The following is a 17,280-nucleotide window of genomic DNA, read 5'->3' on the forward strand; positions in this document are numbered from 1 at the left end:
TCAATTTGAGACTATGAAATTATACTAATTTATAGAGATATTAATTTATAGATTATTAATTTAAAGATGTTATATTGTAACTGTATAGTGAAAACTCTAATATAATATCAACCAATACGATTTGGTTTTGACATTGTGCTTTTTGGGATTTTTTCTAAAAGTTTTATGAATGTCCAATGATGAATACGAAGACAAGTACTTGTACACACATTTTAGTGGGAGAAAATGAATATTTTCTAACCTATTAAGTCAGATATAATAAATACAAAATCTCTTGACATCGAGATTTTATGTATAGTAGAATAAACTTGGAGAAGAGGGTTTTCCATATTCATGATTTTTCAAATATGACAATTTGATTGTGAATATTTAATTGTAACCGAGATTTTAGGCATAGTAGACTCAACTTGGTGAAGAGGTTTTCCAATAATCATTTTTTTAAGTATAAATTGATGTTTCTGTTATTTAAGTAAAAATATACGTTAGTATATTCTATTTAGTGTATATTCAAAGCAAACCTCGATTATTTGAACATCTAAGAAAATGTGTTCTGATATCTTTATTATTGAGTTTCAAAAGTTTTGTATCAAGCTATTTAAAATTTTAAGATTCATCAGTATTTGATTGCAAATAATTGTTTTTTCATTAAAAGGGGTTTTGTGTTTAAGATAATTATAGTTTAATGATGGGAGGAAACATGTTCTTAAGTTATTTGGTTAATTGAATCAATTGTTTAGGAAATAACCAGACCAAAAAAGTCAAAATTGTATAATGACTGGCTAAGGATTCGTGTAAAAAAAGGATTCATGTAATATTTGTATCTTTTTGTCAACCTACTCAGTTTAAGTTTGTATAAGTTGATGACAAAAAAAAGATTAGCATAATATTTGTATTTTTTTGTCAACCTATTCGTGTAATATTTATATTTTTAATAACATGTGTAATATTTATTTTTGTTTCTATCTATTTATATTTTTATTTTTAAGAACTTAGACTCGTGTTATATTTATATTGGAGACATTTATTGTATTCATTTGACTATAATAAATGAGAGGGATTATTATATTTTTACTATGATATAATATAAATATGATAATGTGAGTATACTCTAACGAAAAAAACATATATTTTGTTTAATAGATGCATAGACATATATCTTATAGTGGAGTTAAATGATAGATAGTTGATATTAAACTCTTTAAGGAAATATTTAAATGAAAAGTTAGACTAAGAATAATAATGTGATGTCCAATTTAAAAAATCCACCTAGAAGAAGTTATGTTTCTGTTTTAATAAGATAGATATTTTATTGCAGTCCAATCAAAAGCTTCATGCACTATGTGCATCGTTTCGCAATATAGGTTTTTAGATCTTGCGAGAAGAGTCGTCCAGAGTTCTTGGAACTGGGAAATGAGGCCTGGAATTTTCGACTGAACCGAGCCCGCTGAAATTTTGTTAGTTTGGTGAGAAGTTCGGTTCGATTCGGTAGGTTTATAAAAAAGTTTGGTTTAGTTTTCTTTCAGGAAAAACAGAAACTGGTAACCAAACTCTGAATTGAAGTAACCAAAGTTGAACCGAAATAACCGAAATTAATCAAAATCTTAAATCGAACCTAATTTAATTAACCAAAATTTATATCGAATTAACCAAACAAACCAATATTACCTGCATCTAACTGATTTTACCAAAACTTTTATCTTAATATGATTGAAACCAAAAACTTCGGTTAATTTCAATAAAGTTTAAGAAAAAAACTGAACTATTCAATTACCAAACCGAACCTTTTTACGGTTTAATTCGGTGAGATTTTAGTCGAACCAAACTACGAGAATAAAATTATCCGAAGTACCCAAACCTGCAGGCCTATTGGAAATGATTCGCTGTTAAATGATTTTGAGACACAAGCATGATTCAAACATACAAGAGGAAAAGACTTGTAGTACACCAAAACAAAACAAGAATCAGAAGAAAAAAAAAACAAAATGTATAATCGCTCTAGAGTGATGGGATTAAGCGTATAGATCATTGAAGAACTTGTCAACGATGTTGAGATACACAGGACTTCGAAGACGAGAATAGTAATGAAGTGCCTCTTCAACGTCAAGGGCTTGCTCTATATCTCCCGTATCAATCACATACATCTCTTTAATTTTTTTCTCCATTGTACGGCAGTCTCTTGATAAACGAGAAGAGCAAGCTTCTGTTTTCTTCTCTTGATGATCTTGTTTGTGCTCAGTAGCCTTTTCTTCTAATTTTAATGGACCTCCTCCAATGGTTTTTTCGAAATCAGTCTCCCAGATGTTAAGGAAACTTGTGTAGAAATTGTCGCCATCAAGAGAATTTGATCTACAAAATGTGCATGAAAAGTGAGTTCTTGGTCTAGAGAGTTTCTTACCTGCTCTGAGAATGATTGACTTGAGACTGTGTAGTGTTCTGTGGAAGAAACTGTTTGTTTTCTGAAACATCTCTCCCCTCTTTGCTGTGACTGATATGTTCTTCTCGGGAGATCAATGTTCTTTCACATATATAAACCATTTTGTAGTCATTTAAATCGAATTATATATGTGGTATAAAGATGTTGATGGGTGACTTTAGTTTCATAGTATTTGCCAATAGTACCTTTAGTGTTTATTACTCTGCATCAAAAAGGCTAAAGTGAAAATTTGTCTTTGTCGTGGAATGTCACCTTTCACTTTTCTCCATGTCTATGTCTTTTTGATGATTTGAAGATCTTAAAATTAAGGTTAATAGTGATGGATGCACGATTTCAAATTATGCATGTACTTTATTCATTGCATAATAACTTTATTCTTGGTTAAATATCGATTTATTTGGTACGGTTTCGATTTATTTGGTACTATTGATGTTTTACTAACTGTTGTCTAAAGCATGGTTATAACATTCCTTAAGATGCAAAGTGAAAGCGGTTCTTACTCTGTCTTTGGACCTACATACCAACGGTAATCCATGATTTTGGGGCAACTACCTTTAAACTTATTAATAATGAACAACATAAGTTTCGATGCAAGTAGGCTTTTTTGCTACGTAGGAAAAAAAAAGGGTATGTTGAAAATGTGTATAAAGGACAATGATTTAACATCAAGTTTGGAAGCTCAAGAATACTGTAAGAGACATTTAAAAAGGTTGTGCAAATGGTATTGCATTTGATTTGGATCGTTATTGCCTTCACTTGCTAAGCAACCAGCAAAATCTTTATGTAACTCAGCATAGGTTTTTGAATGCTGTTGCTTGCAAAAAAAAAAAAGCAGAAATAAATGTGGAAAACCCCTGGATCAATTTCATATGTTGCTTGTTGCTCTCTAGCCATCAGAAGAATCGTCAGCGGCGCATGAAAGATCCTCAGACACTACAATGATTTGACTTATAGCCACAAATTGTGTTTGTAGTACTTTGTAGACACCAATATTTCTTTGAATTTTTATCCAAAAAAAAAAAATTTATTTGAAATACTTTTTAGCAAAAAGAGAATCTGACAATGGGCAAAAGAAATTACAATTGGAGTAAGGCCCATTTATACTAAAATAGAAAACAGGCCCATTCATGTCAAAAAAGAAAATAGGCCCATGATATCACTTCAACCCTAGAGTTCAGAAGTCCCAACCGTAATATAAGTTGGCCGTCATACAAGTTTAGTTTCTTCTTCCTCCTCTGAAGACGAAGAAGAATCATCCCTAGCTTTTTGGTGGCAAGCAACTCGCTACAATGGTGATCTCTCTCTCTCTCTCTATCCCATTTCGTTGTCTCAACATGTTCTCTCTTGGATCGAAAACCATTTATCTTATGACGTTGGTTTGTGGATCCTATTTGTTTTTGAGTAAATACAGACAAAGGGAACAGGAAGTTTTGGTAAGAGGAGGAACAAGAGTCACACACTGTGTGTGAGATGTGGTCGTCGTAGCTTCCACATCCAGAAGAGTCGCTGCTCTGCCTGCGCTTACCCCGCCGCTCGCAAGAGGACCTGTAAGTCCTTTTTTATTCATTTTTAAATCATCCTTCTGGTTTATTTGATTCTGGATCTTCTTTAGAGAGTGTTGTTGTTTAGTGATGAAATTACTTTAAAACGAATATTGCAATTTAATAAATCAAGTGTATAGTATTAAGCTCGGCTGATGTAACTTGTTTATATGTTGTTTGTAGTATCGAGTTCAGTTGATAATGATGTAGTTAATTACAGTTATAATCGTTTTGAGAAATGTATGTGCATTTCTGTATTTTCTCAACTAATAATGAAAATTGGCTGTTATTAATAGATAACTGGAGTGTGAAGGCAATCAGGAGGAAGACAACCGGAACCGGTAGGATGAGGTATCTCAAAAATGTTCCCCGCCGTTTCAAGACTGGTTTCAGAGAAGGTAATTACATTTGATTTCTTTTTTTTTTTACATTTAATGTTTTTTTCCAGTCAAAAATGTGGTTACTAAGGATGACATTATTTTTGTTACACCATTAGGTACTGAAGCCAAGCCAAGGAACAAGGGAGCATCAGCTTCCTCAGCCTAAAAGAGTATCCTCAGTTCTCGAGTTTAAACGCAGGAAGAAGACTTGGCACTTTTCGCTCTTATCTAATTTTGAGATTTTGCTATTCCTGAAATACAATTTATGTTTTTGTTTCATGTTTTGAACCTGGATCATATCCCTTCATTTTGCAACTTTCAAAAGTCTTCCTTTCTTTGCCTAATTACATTCATTCAAGTGCTCGTGCAGTCTTGCGGCTCTCAGCTATGAACCCAATCACGGTTAACTCATGTTATCAGCATCACTGCACGTACACCTCTCTCCATTTCACCCAAACTTATTAAACAAACTATTATTTCATCGAACACCTTCAACTTATCTCGGCAACAAAGACCAACCCGTTGTGAAATGTTAAAATAAGAGAGAGCTTTTTTGTACACTAGTAAATATTTGCAAAATCAACCTTTCCATCTTTCATACCCAATGCTAAGTAGGAATTGGTTTGATTACCTCTCTAGTTGTAAGGAATTTACAATTACATGATCTAATTACTAATCTCTTCAGTTTGTGGTACACCTTCATTTGCAAGCTGTTGAACATTAACACTTAAGATTTCTATCGTGTACTCTCCTCACCAGCTCCATTACATTTTTTTTTCATATGATATCAAAAAAACAATAGCACTAAATTTGATCCCTAGAGCAGATTCCACACCTATAACTCATTTTTAGCGGACCGATCCTTCGACTTCAACTCGTCATTGATACAAAAAACAGCCATCACTAGACTTGGCCGACAACTTTAACTGCACAACACAACACAACAGTGTGAGACCAAAAGAAATGTAAGAAACAAATCAGATTTGAAACCTTATCTCACCGGATTTTCCTTTTCGCCGAAGCAGTGTTGGATTCAGTCAGTTTAGTAATCAACGGGAACTTGTTTCCATTCAGAAACTCCATTATCTTCTTAGTTTCATAAGGTCCATCTGCATGGCAAGTAACACATTATTTGGATAGTAACATATCACAAAATAGAATGTATAAACTTAATTTTCAATCCTTCTATGAATCAGTAAGCTTATCATATGAATCAGTGAACCTCTCAGCCTCGCTTTTACCCATTCCAACAAACACATTGTTGGACCAGCTCTCAGTCCACCAGTGTAAGGCTCTGAGAAGTGCCATTAACGAACAAAAGAAAGCGTTGGGAAGCCTTTGATCTCTCGCCGTAGATCTTAAGCCATCAAAACAGGACACCTTATCTCCTTCTGCCCCTTGCTCACCGTGTCTCTGCTTCCAACTGGTGCTCTGGCATCTCTCCCTGCTATTGTTCGTTGCTCAAGATCATCGTTGGATACATCTTCGACATCAGAGGATCAGACAACGATGGTTGAGAAACAGATGAGGAGGTGAAGATTGAAACTTCGGAATTCGTTTCTGGTTCCCCCGACGTGTCTGTTAATAGGTCGTTGTCGGATTCTGATTTAAGTGAAGACAGAAGTGAAGTGATCGTGTTCTGTAATGAAAGAGACAGAGATCGGAGAGAGGAAGTGATGGCTTCAGGTCGTTAATAGGAAAGTAAATAAATATTTAATCTTTTTGACTTTCACTTTTTAAATTTTACCTCAGTTAACATTTACATACCAATATTTTGTTGAAAACAAACCTCGTACTATTACTACACATCACTCGCATTGATTATTTAATTGAAGTTTTTGGAATCATGAGTAGCTGCAATCACTCTTATCGACCGATATGCGCTTATTAATGGCAACATCAATGACAAATGAGCATGAGATTCTCTTTGTTTGCCCTATTGTAACCAATCTTCCGACCACATCTCCTCTTGTTTTGACTTCAAATCTCAGATTCACCGGAATATTTCCGCCTCTCTCCGTCGCATCGAGGCTTGCGCCTGCACCGTATAATGGAATCTTTCTTCCTTCTATAACCACTGCTTCCGTATATAGACTCTTCTTCTGTTGATAATGTTCCTTCAACTGCTAAAGAAAAATTTGTCATACCAAAGCCTTAAATATCCAAAGTTACAATCTAATATGAAAACATATGTGCTTATCTTATATCATTCCGTTGCTATAATTTATAAATTCATATCTAACCGAAAACATAGTATGTGCTCATAATGCATTTGTATTAAGGACAAGCCCAAATTAATGTTCAAGTAGCCCAAATTATCTCATAGCCTACATGTTTAAGGTTATTTTCAATATGAATGCTATTTTTCTACCATAAAGACAGGCTGCTATAGTTGCACGCCCTTTCCTCTTTATGAAATACCAAAGAAATACAACCGAAACATATACTCATCTTGGATAAAAATTCCCCTTTCTCTTTAGTTCTTTAAGAATAAATTTGAGAAGTTTGTTTTGAGATTTTCTACATGGTATCAGAGCCAGGTTATTTCAATGATAACATGGATCTGATACCATGTTGAAGATATCAAAACTAAGATAAATGTGTTTGAATGAGCTTAGCATAATAGAAATTTGAGGTTGAAAGATAATAGCTGATGAAATAACTTTATTTTAGAACAGAAAAATAAAGAAACGAAATTAAATAATCAACAAGAGTAAAATGATACATTATTGAGATTGAAGAAGGGAGTTCCTCTCAAGGTTAAGATTCCTATTTATAATCTACTTCCATAAACCCTAACACACATGGGCTTAACCTAACGCACATGGGCTAGTTGCCATTTGTCTTGGGCTTGTGGTTAATACTTTAGCACTAGTGTTTTTTTCTTTAAGTTTCCACTAGTCCTGATTTGTTTTTTTTCTTTGTAAAAGGGCATAGAGTCCTGATTTGTTAGGAACACATAGTTTAAAATTTTAATTTTACAAAAAAAGTCTTCATTTTTAAATTATAATAGCATAACTAAAATTTTGGAAAAAAAAAATAAAAATAAAAATAATAGCATAACTGAAATTTTGGATAAAGGAAGTGTGCAGCATAAGGTTCATATATTATATAAGCCGGCCTGCTTCATAGTACATGTAACTAGTGACCGATCCATTGACCCAAGATCAATATTTTGGTCAAGTTTTACGTGTGTGATTAAACACAGAAAATTTCTTAACTACAAACAAAATAATTACCTGACCGGTGGCGATAGGGAGTTGATAATAGAAGAGACTGACTGATGTGGAACTAACATGAATACCAAATGTTGGGGCAGGATTGTATATACCAATTCTTAATGTTGCATTCAAAGTCAGCAACTTGGTAAGCATGCCATGGAAATCTGATGCTTCACCAACATAAAAGTTGCGTAGTTCGAAAGTCTGCATCACATTCAACCATCACTAACCAAACATTTTCAAAAGAAACAAAAAGGTGGTCTATATCAATAGGGAAAATATTAGCTTTTTTGAGAAATATAAAAAAAACAATTATTGTTAGTACCTGAACCGATATTTGAGCCTTGTAAGGTCTACTAGCTCCCCACGTGATTAAGCAACAGACGGCGAAGAGAATTACGAAAATGAAAACGGCGAGTAGTGCTTGACACCTCTTTATAGACGTCACGTCGTCCATTTCTTCGTACGAACCTTCTGCAAGTATACTCTCGTATTCTTTCTCGTTAGATCGGCACTTCTTGATGTTCTTCTTTTCTGATGATGATGATCGGGATATCCCGGAGAATCTACTCGCTGATGAGTTACGAGAGTGACGGCCCACGGAGGAAGAATCGTGTGTGGGAGAGTCCATAGGGCTAGGCTGTGTAACTGACGTGTAAGAGTCACGTGATGGACTTTGCACGTAGTACATGGCGCGTTTTGAAGATCTTGAAGTAGGTGATGCCGCGAGACTTGTCATGTCGGACATCTTGATTTACTTATGCTTGGAGTTGGACCTGGTGTAACGTGAGAGGAAACTCAAAACTTTCTCATCAGAACTGAGTTTAAACAAGAGAAATGTGCTGTTTTAAAGACATTTTTACGTGGAAATAAGATAAGTTGGGGAAGCTAGTTTTTTATTTATTTTTTACAAGGAAATGAACTAATTAAGAGTGAGATGGTGACCACTTTCCTGTGGTTGAGTATTACCGAGGCTAAGTCCAGACCGATATCCGAACGTGTTGGTTTAGGTTTTGGAGTTAATGACAAACTGAGTATCAGTGGAGTGAGCTTACTTGTCGAGCTCTCCTTTGTTAGGTGTTCTGTACATCTGTGAGTCTGTGACCTGTAAAGGTATTATGGAATTATTTATTAGTCTTCTTAACTCTTAAGAGTTTATATCGTCCGTCCGTTTTGAACTTTTGATTAATATGGAAATAAGGTTGGTTAACTTTTAGGGAGATGTCTTTATATAAAAATAGAAGTTAACTATCAGTGCGCTGCCTGCAAAACCTTACTTCATAAAGTCTGCTTTCAATTTTTGTATTGTTTGTAACGTGTTAATTAATTGTTATTTATGGAAAATGAGTTATAATGTTGATACATTCAGTCTGGTGTCTGGATGCATTGATGGTGCTCATCTCCACTTCTCTATGATGACATTCACTAGGCAGAAAGCAAAACAACAATCGCTAAAGTCATGATGATTGGACAAGTTTGGTCATTGGCGATTGACAAGTGTTTTCAGAATATGTAATGTGTTTTTCTAACTTTGTTATTGGCAAAAACAAAAACAAAATTGTGCATGGGATTTAGATTTATAATACTTTTGTTGCCAAGGGAGACCAAACCTAATTTTTTAGACCAACTACGTTACGTATTAGTTTACATTTACTTTTTTGAAAGAATTTATAAGATCTTCAATGCTAACCTGCAGTGCAGGCTTTTGAAGACCTACACCAGCTATACAAGAAAGATGGAGATTTACATTCCGAACTTCCTACGTTCAACGTGCAGAAAATTCATATCGTTGGAATCATTTCACCTGCAGAAATAGTCAAATTCTATACAAATACTTCGTACGAATCTTTTAAAAGGAAACTATGGAATCTTTGATATTTTTGTAACATTAAAAAGAACAACTTTTGATAAATAAAATTCAGTACTACTTGATAGTTGATACTAATGTTTACTCCAAAATGATTTTATGGAGCCGATACCACATTACCATGAGCCCCAAAATCTAAGTTTATTTTTCTCTCGGCCCATTTAGCTGTAAACCGAAAATGAGAAAGATCATTCTGAAGCTAAAGGTCACAGCTTCAACAACATTCCAGATGGGAATGAATTGAGATATGAGCCTATCCATCGTTATCCTATCCACAGAGGTCTGAAAACAACGTGGACACACGTCAGAGAGATCTCTACTACGACTCTGATGACTCATCACGCCCTATTTTTATTACTGCAAGCTCTTTGCATGCACTTTTTATATTCTTATCGTGATTCAGAACCGGTCCATTTATGATTCTCACTATTACTATTATTTCTTAGTAGTAACAAAAAGATTGTGACCGAAAGATATCTTAAAGATAAGAGAGAAAAAAAGAAAAGACAGAATATTACGTAAGCTTTAAGGTACTACGGTAACACAGTTACTTAATCACAGGAATATAAAATGACAGAACATGTGGAGATTATCTAAAAACCTATCGGAAAAGGTGAGGTACGATTCACTTGTTCTTAATTCTCTTTTACGAGTTATCCTTCAAAGGATTAGCTCTTGTGATGTTAAAAGAAGCTCTTCGACTCTGTTTATGTTTTGATCACTCTTAACTAGAGAGGGATATACATAGAGAGTTAAAGATGCTAGAAGGGAAAGCGAAGGTGGAAGATACAGATATGCCAGTGAAGATGCAAATGAAAGCATTGAACATTGCTTCTCAATCTCTCGATCTTTTTGATGTCTCTGATTGTCAATCTATCGCTGCTCACATCAAGAAGGTTATTATAGCTTTTTAGCTCTCCGTGAGTCTTGTTTCTTCTTCTCTGGCTCATATTTTTTTTTTGTCTAAATCAGGAGTTTGATGAGAGATACGGAAGTTGGTGGCAATGTGTGGTGGGATCAAACTTTGGGTGTTTCTTCACACATTCTAAAGGAACTTTCATCTATTTCCATTTGGGAACCCTCAACTTCCTCATCTTCAAAGGAGCCACTCTTTAGTTTCTTAATAATTAACACCCATGTTTTATATTTTTCTTTGTTCTTCTAAACTGAGAAGTAGCTTTTGTTTGTGTATGAAGCTATAGTTTTGTTTTTTCTCTTTTCCTTTCTGTAATAGATAATGTTTTTCATGTAAATTGTGAGATCATGTATCTGTATAATATGGATTTTGAGATTAATTAAGAAAATTATATAAAATATTAAAATAATTTAACATAGACGCATGAAAAATGAACTAAATTTAGTACTAGCTAATGATAATACTTTATAGATACAACTACACAGCATGCAACGATGCAAAGCTGTACTGTATATACACCACATCATTTTTTGAAAAGCATATGCATAATCATCCTTGAAAAGTGCATCAATGTCTACGTTTGTGTTTATTGTTTATAAATAGTAAAGTAAAAAAAGTTTAAACACACACACACACACAGCATCTTAAAATATAAACTTCAAGCCTAAATTTGATAATATAACTGTAATGATAAATAAATCGGTTAGTTAGTTAATTAGTTAGTAATCTAATGAGGCAAAGAGAGAAAAAGAAAGCCTTCAATCTCAAAAGGCTATTCTGGATTTGCCATGCTATTGAGTATTATTATTACAACAAGGTTTCATTAGTTTGTTCTCTTAATTCTCTACAACAACAACATCAAAGAACTCTTTCTCTGCTGTGTTTTTTCTTGTCTTTCTGTATGTCTCTCCCGCCTAAAAACTCCTCTTTGTTTCAAGAGAAGAAAACAGAAGGATTCAAAAACAGAGAACCTCTCCTTAGGTTTAAGAAAATTATGGAAATGGTGAAAGCGGTTGAGAGAGAAGGAAAAGAAAGCTACAAATACGATTTCGAGAACATGAAAGAGAAAAACTCATCTTCTCAGAAAGTCAAGAGATGGAACTCTAGTTCTGCCCTGAGAGTTGAAGATCCGGACATTAATGATGACACTGTTTCCAAAAGAACTGCTGTTTCGAGTGTCCTACCAATGCTCCCATTTCGACCGCCTGAGGCGTGTGAAGCAACCGGTGAAGAATTACAGGAAGAGGCAGGCAAGAAAAAAAACATATGTTTCAATGTTTCAAAATAACTTAGACTAATGAGTTTTCTGGTTTCTTGGGCAACAAGCTAGACTATAATGAGATTTCTTGCGATCTACGTTAGACAAAACTCATGTTACTACATTTATATGTGTTACAGAAAGGGAACAGATGAAAGAAAGGTTTGCGAAATTGCTTCTAGGAGAAGACATGTCAGGAGGAGGCAAAGGTGTTTCATCAGCACTGGCGTTATCAAACGCAGTCACAAATCTTTCAGCATCAGCGTTTGGAGAGCAACGGCGTTTAGAGCCAATGCCAGAGGATAGAAAAGAAAGGTGGAGAAGAGAAATCGGATGGCTTCTCTCCGTTACTGATCATATAGTTGAGTTCTCTCCGACACAACAAACAAACAAGGACGGTTCTTCCATTGAGGTAATGACTACAAGACAGAGAGCAGATCTTGTCTTCAACATCCCTGCTCTTAAGCAACTCGATGTGATGCTCACAGTAAGTCAAATTTAAAAAAAAAAAACCATTTTCTGATTCATTGCATCCGCATCAAAAACACACAAGATCTAAGGTTGTTGTTATGTTGTAGGATTGTCTTGATAAATTCAAGGATCAGGATGAGTTCTATTACGTCACAACCGAGTCTTTAAACAGGAAGGACGATAAATGGTGGCTACCAACAGTGAAAGTTCCACCTATAGGCTTATCCGAAACGTCGAAAAGGTTTCTACTGACTCAGAAAGAGTGTGTGAGCCAAGTGCTTAAATCAGCATTGGCCATAAACGCTGAAGTTCTGTCTCAAATGGAGATCCCTGAGAGTTACATAGACTCACTTCCTAAGGTATATTAATAAACCCTAAACACTTAAGCACTAAGAGCCTCTTTTTGATTATGTATCTTTATCAATGCCTTCTTTTTTTTTTTTTGAATTTTTACAGAATGGGAAAGCTAGTCTTGGAGACATGATCTATAGAATGATAACATTAGACATGTTTGATGTGGAGAGGTTCCTTCTTGAAATGGACTTATCATCTGAGCACAAGGTTCTTGATCTTAAGGACAAAATCGAAGCTTCGGTTGTGATATGGAAGAGAAAGATAGTTCAGAAAGACAACAACAAGTCTTCGTCTCCGTTTAGTACTAATCTGAGTATGGAGAAGAGACAACTGCTAGAAGAAAGAGCACAAACCATCTTGCTTCTTATCAAACTAAGATTCCCAGGAATCTCTCAATCCACACTTGACATCAGCAAGATACAATTTAACAAAGTAATCAATCAAAAAAACATGTGCTCAAATAACATTAGGAGTTTACTTGTTTATGTTCTGTCTTTAAGACTCTTAAACAAGTGTTTTTTTGTTTTGTAGGATATAGGATTAGCTATAATGGAGAGTTATTCAAGAGTTCTTGAAAGCTTGGCGCACACGGTATTGTCAAGAATAGAAGATGTCCTTGTAGCTGATCAGCTAACTAAGGACCCTGAAAGCTTGCTTTGTAAGAGATATATAGTGAAGGAAACAGAGAGTCCTATGAAGGAAGAAGAAGAAGAAGAAGAAGAAGAAGAAGAAGAAGAAAGAAACTTTTGTCTTTTAGAGGAGAGACCGGTTAAACAGAAGGCTCTCATCTCACTGTCAGAGGTAATGCAATGGGATATGGAAGACAAGAACGATACACCATTGAAAGAATCAGGCAAGAAACTAATGAGCAGAGTGTCAACCATGATCATGGCTGCTAACAACAAGAAGAGTACTTCTTATCTTGAATCTCTTGGAACCGCAAGGAGTCCAACCGCAGGGCAATAATCTTGAGATTTGTAAAATTAGGAAAAGGAAATGTAACAGAGAAACAGAATATACAATAAAATCAAAATCACTTAAAAGAGTTTGCGGTATTGAGAAATGTTTATGGGATTATAAAGAGGGGGAAAGAAGGTAACAAAACATATGCATGAAAATCTAAATCAGAGTTTGCCGCGAGGACCGAGCTTAGGCTTCTCCTGAGGACCTCTCTTGATGGGAAGAACATCTCCGGTGGAGGAAGCGCTGACATAAGTAAGCAAAGATCCTCCTCCGATGATCAAGAACTTGAGGAGCAATCCTCTCTTTGTGAATGGTGCAGCGAATGTCTCAAAGAACTTGCTCTACAAGTAAGCAATCAAGAAGATAAAATCTTTCACAACACTTCTTTCGAAGTATAAAAAATATATTTAGGGTTTTGAGATTAATAAACCTGAAGAGGGTTGTAAGGAGAAGGAGCATCAGAGCCGTAGAGATCCCATTGACCTGTTGTGTTTCCCAAGTCTTCTAAATCAAAGTAGACACTTTTGTCACCATACTTAGCCACCACACCACCAGACCTAGTAAAGATGAAGAACAACCTCAGACTAGTTGATTACACAAGAGATGAAAAATGCCAATCATGTATATATATTTATTTATTTTATTAATCCGGAAGAGTTCAGACCAGGCTCTAATCTATCTCTAGCATTTTCAATAGTATTTTTAACCTAAGTTAGTAGATAAATAAAGAGGTTTGGTTTACCGAATTGATTTGGTTTTGATGCTTAAGCGGGAAGGCTTGAAGGAGAGCTTGGCTCCGGCGAGTGAGCTGCCGCCAAGACCTTTTACGGCGACGGATGGTTTCACGGCGGCGACGGTTGCAAGAGACGCCATGAGGTTTGATCACTATTCTCTGTTGTTGTGGCTAACAATGGGTGATTAAGAATTTGTTTGAAGAGATAGCCTTTACTCAAAATGAGTGGATTTTTATCTTAGTCTGACGTGGCAAACTGAGAACTCTTCTTGAAAATTTGCTTATGCCAATTGGGATATGCCACGTGGAATTTAGTAAAGATAATGCTATCTTCTAAGCTCTAACTGAAAGTAGTTCATGACTTCTTGTTTGGAAGCTGGGCAGTTTATAGGTTTTGTTTAGCTCCCTTGTTTTATTTTTATTTTGGAAAAGGCCCAAATACGTTTGCGGTTTATGTAAAAAATCCAGCTGGTCGCAAGTTTATTGAACTATCAGTTTATTCTGGGCTATGAATGATCTTGATCTAGGGGTGGGTGCAAGAGGAGTTTTTTTTACATATATTTGAAATTTGACTTGCATTAAACAAGTAATCTATTCTATTAAAACAAAACATTATTTATTGATAAATGTTATACACAACAATATACTTTATTTAAGAGATTATTTTATCAAATTAAATTAATAATAAACACAAATATGATTACAAAAAAAATTCAAATATAAAAACTAAAATCTTCAAAAAAATAAAAATAAAAATATATCCGCCCTTTAAAAAAATGGATCAGGATCTAATAAATTTTTAAATTGTATTTGACTTGTTAAACACGGATATTTATTATTTCAGATACTTGTCTAAAATATGTTACTGGCGATTTATTTATCTCGTTCGATTACTTAACACTTTCATGTATGTACGGATTATTTAGATATATTTTCAAGTGTAAGAATTACTTGGTAGTTAGTATTCTATCAGAAATTAAAAACTATAAAAGTTTGTTTTGTTTACTCAACTTAAAAAAGACATGAGAGTTATTTCAAATAAAAAATTTATACCAATTATAAAAAAAAGAAGAAGGAACAAAATACATAATCATTTCGATATAAAGTATTGTTTACTTCTTACAATAAAAAATATATTTTTAAGGCTTTTATTTTTATGGTCTAATTATCACTTTTCAGTCGGGAAACAAGTAAAGACAAATCGTTAATTTTTTTAAAGATACTTGTTATTTATCTTGTACTTACAGGTCTTGCAAATAGTAGAACTCAATGATTTGATATTTGATTTGACAACAACACATATTTGTAAAATCAAAACGAATACGGATCAAATAACGGCTATAAAGCAACTAATGAGTATTTGTGTCCAGTCTTATCTTGATATCGAGAAAATATTATAAATCAAAACATAAATACTGGCATTACCTCAAAAATGTAAATGACACTGTGTCAAAGTTGGCTTATGTGATTGGCATGGTGAAGGAAAATTGATTTTTGTTTCTGCAAATTTTGACAAGCTTTCTGTCACGATCTATTTCTAGCGGATGTACTAGGTGGAAAATTGCTTTCTAAGTCGATATCGGCGTATCGCATGTATACATTTCATCTGAACACAACTCTAAAATCTATTTTTCAATTTAAATAGAGCATGCATTATTAACCTCCACTTGATTTATGGTGGCCGAATAGTAAGAGACGTCCATGTGTTTTAAGACTTTCGCGAACTAAACACAACTAAGCAACTTTAAGTTATGTTTTTTATATAATAATCAATCAACTATTGATGCACCTAACTAACTATATCATTTTCATGCGGTCTCGAGTAGATATTTCTGCTGATAAACAATGGTGTGATTTTTGTTCTTTATTTTCAGAATATTTTATTCATTTTGTAGTTAATCACATACTCCCTCTGTTCTGTTTTATATGTCGTTTCAGAACTTGTCACACAGATTTAGGAAGCTAACAAAATATCCACTCTACCCTTTTCTATAAGTTAATTAACTATAACTCATCATTACGATACTTCAGAATAAAAGGGTAAAACAAGTCATTTCGAGTTATTTTTTTGCTTGGATTTCTGGGAACGACAGATATTAAAAAACAAAATAAAAAGTCCAGAACGTCATTTATAAAAGAACGGAGGGAGTAATAAAGACGACAGAGGTGGGATCTTCAAAACATCGAGGACAAGATCCCACGAGAGTGGGGGATCTAATTGAATTGACCCCTAAGACATGGGAGATGCAAACAAAAGAGGGAAGAGAAGAGACGTCTTCTAATTGGAGTTTGTCACGTGGCGGAATCTATTGGAATCCACAACTCAAGTAACTAGGCTCTGTCCTTTCACACATGAAATAGAAAAATCATGGAGATTCCAAATCTGTGGAGAGAGAAGAGAAATGTGACTAGCCACCAATAAACTAGACACAAATCCTGAGGTAAACAACCATTCCTTTGTGTACATGATCCTGCTAATTGCCAGCAAGTGCGTGCAACGTCTACTTTCCAACTCCATCTTCAGATTAACCAACACTTGCATGCCCTTTATTTTTTAGTGATGTTCAGTATTACTACATGTTACTACTTAATACTCCCTCCGTTTCTTTTATATAATGTTAAGAAAATATTTTTATCTCGATTTGTATGATATTAAAATATTAAAAATAATATGTATTTTCTGATTGTTTAGAATAGTAATGATGAATTAGTTTAGTTACTTTTTTGTTGTAATCAAATGATTTTAACAAAAATAAACTTTTTCTTAATTTGTGTATTTATCCTAGAATATCATATAAAAAGAAACATAGGGAGTAATATACAATGTCAATTTTTGTCTTTTACAATGAATATAACTTTGAACTATTTATAAAATCATAGTAAAATAAACATATAAGTCTTTTTCCTTACAATTTTGGTATCTTTGTGTGTTTATGTAGTATTGTTCCTATGCAGATGTATCTGATGCTTCTACATGAATTTTATAAAACATTATTTGATTTCTTATGATCATGCGATTCTGAACATAATTAATAAACAAAACTTATTGTATATGTGGTGTTTTCGATATTTCATTCATAGAAGTTGTATTAAATTTGATGAAATATAATATAGTAAACCATAAGGGTTACCAAAATATAGT

At 34.1% G+C, this 17,280-nt stretch overlaps 6 protein-coding genes across 7 annotated transcripts; 3 read left to right on the forward strand and 3 right to left on the reverse strand.

The window, feature by feature from the left end:
* Positions 1 to 1,848: 1,848 nt before the first annotated feature.
* On the reverse strand, positions 1,849 to 2,511 carry LOC108860133 (uncharacterized). Its single transcript, XM_018634038.1, has one exon. It carries the CDS (start codon positions 2,463 to 2,465, stop codon positions 2,010 to 2,012), a length of 456 nt encoding a protein of 151 aa, XP_018489540.1. The 5' UTR covers positions 2,466 to 2,511; the 3' UTR covers positions 1,849 to 2,009.
* A 1,098-nt stretch (positions 2,512 to 3,609) lies between these two features.
* Positions 3,610 to 4,699, forward strand: LOC108805361 (60S ribosomal protein L37-2-like). Its single transcript, XM_018577383.2, has 4 exons — positions 3,610 to 3,726; positions 3,846 to 3,981; positions 4,272 to 4,373; positions 4,472 to 4,699. The coding sequence occupies exons 1-4, from the start codon at positions 3,724 to 3,726 to the stop codon at positions 4,519 to 4,521; spliced, it is 291 nt and encodes a 96-aa protein (XP_018432885.1). The 5' UTR covers positions 3,610 to 3,723; the 3' UTR covers positions 4,522 to 4,699.
* A 1,355-nt stretch (positions 4,700 to 6,054) lies between these two features.
* Positions 6,055 to 8,444, reverse strand: LOC108858055 (uncharacterized). The gene is made up of 2 exons (XM_056986593.1): positions 7,902 to 8,444; positions 6,055 to 7,780 (listed from the first exon to the last, which is right to left on the reverse strand). The coding sequence occupies exons 1-2, from the start codon at positions 8,322 to 8,324 to the stop codon at positions 7,535 to 7,537; spliced, it is 669 nt and encodes a 222-aa protein (XP_056842573.1). The 5' UTR covers positions 8,325 to 8,444; the 3' UTR covers positions 6,055 to 7,534.
* Positions 8,445 to 9,852: 1,408 nt separating this feature from the next.
* LOC108860849 (dynein light chain 1, cytoplasmic) lies at positions 9,853 to 10,738 on the forward strand. 2 transcript variants are annotated; one of them, XM_018634701.2, is made up of 3 exons: positions 9,853 to 10,056; positions 10,176 to 10,339; positions 10,416 to 10,738. In XM_018634701.2, exons 2-3 carry the CDS (start codon positions 10,202 to 10,204, stop codon positions 10,557 to 10,559), a joined length of 282 nt encoding a protein of 93 aa, XP_018490203.1. In that variant the 5' UTR covers positions 9,853 to 10,056; positions 10,176 to 10,201; the 3' UTR covers positions 10,560 to 10,738. The 2 variants fall into 2 exon arrangements, with proteins under 2 accessions (XP_018490203.1, XP_018490201.1); XM_018634699.2 differs by having other exon boundaries at positions 9,854 to 10,061.
* Positions 10,739 to 11,359: 621 nt separating this feature from the next.
* Positions 11,360 to 13,408, forward strand: LOC108857310 (rop guanine nucleotide exchange factor 13). The gene is made up of 5 exons (XM_018631283.2): positions 11,360 to 11,609; positions 11,758 to 12,104; positions 12,196 to 12,447; positions 12,545 to 12,874; positions 12,974 to 13,408. Exons 1-5 carry the CDS (start codon positions 11,360 to 11,362, stop codon positions 13,406 to 13,408), a joined length of 1,614 nt encoding a protein of 537 aa, XP_018486785.1.
* Positions 13,409 to 13,441: 33 nt separating this feature from the next.
* On the reverse strand, positions 13,442 to 14,340 carry LOC108857311 (photosystem I reaction center subunit VI-1, chloroplastic). Its single transcript, XM_018631284.2, has 3 exons — positions 14,148 to 14,340; positions 13,836 to 13,962; positions 13,442 to 13,746 (listed from the first exon to the last, which is right to left on the reverse strand). The coding sequence occupies exons 1-3, from the start codon at positions 14,276 to 14,278 to the stop codon at positions 13,567 to 13,569; spliced, it is 438 nt and encodes a 145-aa protein (XP_018486786.1). The 5' UTR covers positions 14,279 to 14,340; the 3' UTR covers positions 13,442 to 13,566.
* Positions 14,341 to 17,280: the final 2,940 nt, after the last annotated feature.

The sequence above is a fragment of the Raphanus sativus genome, chromosome 5 (assembly GCF_000801105.2).
Source record: "Raphanus sativus cultivar WK10039 chromosome 5, ASM80110v3, whole genome shotgun sequence".
NCBI classification, from domain to species: domain Eukaryota; kingdom Viridiplantae; phylum Streptophyta; class Magnoliopsida; order Brassicales; family Brassicaceae; genus Raphanus; species Raphanus sativus.

Excerpts from the sequence above, each read along its gene's own strand:
- LOC108805361 (XM_018577383.2), top strand. Across the intron at positions 3,982-4,271 it reads CGCCGCTCGCAAGAGGACCT|ATAACTGGAGTGTGAAGGCA; the intron begins GTAAGTCCTTTT and ends TGTTATTAATAG. Across the intron at positions 4,374-4,471 it reads CAAGACTGGTTTCAGAGAAG|GTACTGAAGCCAAGCCAAGG; the intron begins GTAATTACATTT and ends TTACACCATTAG.
- LOC108860849 (XM_018634701.2), top strand. The coding sequence starts at position 10,202 with ATGCTAGAAGGGAAAGCGAAGGTGGAAGATACAGATATGCCAGTGAAG. Across the intron at positions 10,340-10,415 it reads TCGCTGCTCACATCAAGAAG|GAGTTTGATGAGAGATACGG; the intron begins GTTATTATAGCT and ends TGTCTAAATCAG.
- LOC108857311 (XM_018631284.2), bottom strand. The coding sequence starts at position 14,278 with ATGGCGTCTCTTGCAACCGTCGCCGCCGTGAAACCATCCGTCGCCGTA. Across the intron at positions 13,963-14,147 it reads ATCAAAACCAAATCAATTCG|GTCTGGTGGTGTGGTGGCTA; the intron begins GTAAACCAAACC and ends CATCTTTACTAG. Across the intron at positions 13,747-13,835 it reads CTCCTTACAACCCTCTTCAG|AGCAAGTTCTTTGAGACATT; the intron begins GTTTATTAATCT and ends GCTTACTTGTAG.
- LOC108858055 (XM_056986593.1), bottom strand. The coding sequence starts at position 8,324 with ATGTCCGACATGACAAGTCTCGCGGCATCACCTACTTCAAGATCTTCA. Across the intron at positions 7,781-7,901 it reads AGGCTCAAATATCGGTTCAG|ACTTTCGAACTACGCAACTT; the intron begins GTACTAACAATA and ends AATGTGATGCAG.
- LOC108860133 (XM_018634038.1), bottom strand. The coding sequence starts at position 2,465 with ATGTTTCAGAAAACAAACAGTTTCTTCCACAGAACACTACACAGTCTC.
- LOC108857310 (XM_018631283.2), top strand. The coding sequence starts at position 11,360 with ATGGTGAAAGCGGTTGAGAGAGAAGGAAAAGAAAGCTACAAATACGAT. Across the intron at positions 12,105-12,195 it reads AACTCGATGTGATGCTCACA|GATTGTCTTGATAAATTCAA; the intron begins GTAAGTCAAATT and ends GTTATGTTGTAG. Across the intron at positions 12,875-12,973 it reads GCAAGATACAATTTAACAAA|GATATAGGATTAGCTATAAT; the intron begins GTAATCAATCAA and ends TTTGTTTTGTAG.